The sequence below is a fragment of the Aplysia californica genome, unplaced genomic scaffold, assembly GCF_000002075.1.
Source record: "Aplysia californica isolate F4 #8 unplaced genomic scaffold, AplCal3.0 scaffold00452, whole genome shotgun sequence".
Lineage (NCBI taxonomy): Eukaryota > Metazoa > Mollusca > Gastropoda > Aplysiida > Aplysiidae > Aplysia > Aplysia californica.
Genome location: NW_004797722.1, coordinates 462864 through 465113, shown reverse-complemented (window position 1 = coordinate 465113; position 2250 = coordinate 462864). Strand labels below are relative to the sequence as shown.

At 41.5% G+C, this 2250-nt stretch overlaps 1 protein-coding gene across 1 annotated transcript in view; it reads right to left on the bottom strand.

Moving 5' to 3' along the window:
* The window catches only part of LOC101860836, a gene marked incomplete at its 5' end in the record, with an annotated part of 17449 nt that extends 16000 nt beyond the window's left edge, over positions 1-1449 (bottom strand). The window contains 2 exon segments of the mRNA XM_013086288.2: positions 91-209; positions 1378-1449. Coding sequence (XP_012941742.1) covers positions 91-209; positions 1378-1449 — 191 coding nt within the window.
* Positions 1450-2250: the final 801 nt, after the last annotated feature.

The following is a 2250-nucleotide window of genomic DNA, read 5'->3' as shown; positions in this document are numbered from 1 at the left end:
TGTGTGTGTGTGTGTGTGTGTGTGTGTGTGTGTGTGTGTGTGTGTGTGTGTCTGTATAGATATGAGATAGATGGTGACTTCAGCACCTACCTGTACTCAACGATACAGAAGTACTGGCCCTGATCCGTGCATCTCACAGGGTAAATGGTAACTTTGATAATGAAACCATCCTGGCCAACAGAAAACTTCCAAGGCTGGGAATAGTTCCTCTGAGGGGAATGAAAACAACAACCATGTTCTCTGTGATTAGAACTGTAGATGTTTTGCGCTCCTGTCGACAAACCTCAGATCATTTAGGAGGCGGACTGTTTCGACTCTGTCGGTCAGAGGCCAACCCAGGCTGTTTTTTTTCATTTTCTTTATATGTGTTTAATTATCTTATCAGAGGCAAAGGCTGACTAGTTTGACAGGGTAATCAAAGTGAGACCAGGAACCAGATTATAGAGATGTCACACAAGAATCTTACTCGAGACTGCAACACTGAGTTGTGAAGTCTGAATTCATGTTCAACTGCCAAAATAATCGGGGAAGTATCTCATTAAATATATATTCCAACTAAAGCTAAATTTAACTGTAGATGTGAATAGACAAACAAAAACAAAGAAGCTGAGATGTCAATACTACAATAATACAAGACAAGGACAGTTCAAATTTTGATGGTTTTGTTTTTGTCTAGCTTTTCGCGGCCAGGAGCCGATGTCATAATCATGGTCACGATCTGACTATAGGGCTGTAATTATAAATCATGGGAAAAAAACAAGCACCTACAGCAGTCATGAGATTATTAGGAGTTAGTTCCCCTCACCTTTGTAGGTAGACTCGACAAGTGTAATATATGTAGTTATCTTACATAATCAATGCTTGTGGCTGCTTATGACGGTGGCCCGAAAGGGGTGAACAGGGTATTTGTTATGTGAAAATGAAACAGTTTTGAGTGTTGTGCTCATGTTCCCTCCCTTAAACTCTTTTGGTAGACTCTTCCAGCCTCACTTTAAGCTTACACAATCAAAACTCGTGACTGCTTATGTAGTGTCTCGAAAGGGGTGAACTGGGTATTTCTGTGGCAATGAAACAGTTTTGAATGTTAGGCACAGGCGGCTGTTCATTGGTGATTATGAACGTCATTTTACATTAATTTATGAGTTCAACGTGTATAGGTGAAATTAACGGTGACAATGTTCCAACATTAGGAAGGGGAGCAGTGATTATTTGATTATATGGACGTTTCGCCACTGTATCTTATTTGTATTTTATACGTTAGTCCTTAAAACGACAGGACTTCATATTTTCATTATATTCTTTAAAGAAAACTGTATGTGAAAGTGATCTTATGTCTTATGGAATGTAGAAGGGCTTAAAGTCGGTCTAAATACGTACCGACATATTAGTCCAGGGACTTGCAACCGCTCTGAACAGACGACCAGGCCCCTTGTATTTTACTAGTTGGACCTAAGGCAGAATGAGAAAGACGCAAGAGAATCTGTCACAAAGGCTTGCTACGAGCTTGAAATGCTTGAACCAAAATTTTAGGAGCAACAGTGAATAAGGAAACGGATTTTTTAAAAAAAGAATAAATAAATCATAAACTTAAAGAAAATTTCTGAACAAATTTTCAAAAACTGTGAGGTGCCACGAAGGCAATAGTTTGGGGCCGATAGGTCATCCCAAATATTTATTGTCAGCGGAGTGTATTATGTATTGTGGTTCCACCGGAAGCAATCTGGTACCTTTAGTGAATCCGGTGATGCGCAGTTGTCTCCTGAATACAGACCACAAGTGGGCACAGTGTGGCACGTAAATGTTGCACTATTGCGCTGGAAGGGCGGGCTTCTCCGGCATTCCATTGCAAGACCGCTATTTTATTGGGTTTTGTTTTATTTTGGAGCTCAAAGGCCCCGGCTTCGGGGAGCTCTGCCTCCTGCTTGTCCACTCTATGGGACATGAGGTCAGCGGTGGAAGAAAAGACAGAAGAATGGAGTGAGAAGTAAGGAGAAGTAGTAGACACACCAAAGAAGGCATCGGACATGGATTCGAGGGGGGTGGGGGGGTCTATGTGCCTACTTCGTCTTTGGAGGGGTTTCGCCTTGTGCAGATTGACCTATTTGTGTCACAGCGCGGTGGAATCTGGCGCTCGTCAATGTTTAGGCATGTGGGGTCATTGGTATCTTCTAAAAGCTTGCTCATTAGTTATTCCTGCTTCTCAATGAAAACAATAACTATCTATCTTGTACAGAAGTCGAAATTATTGCG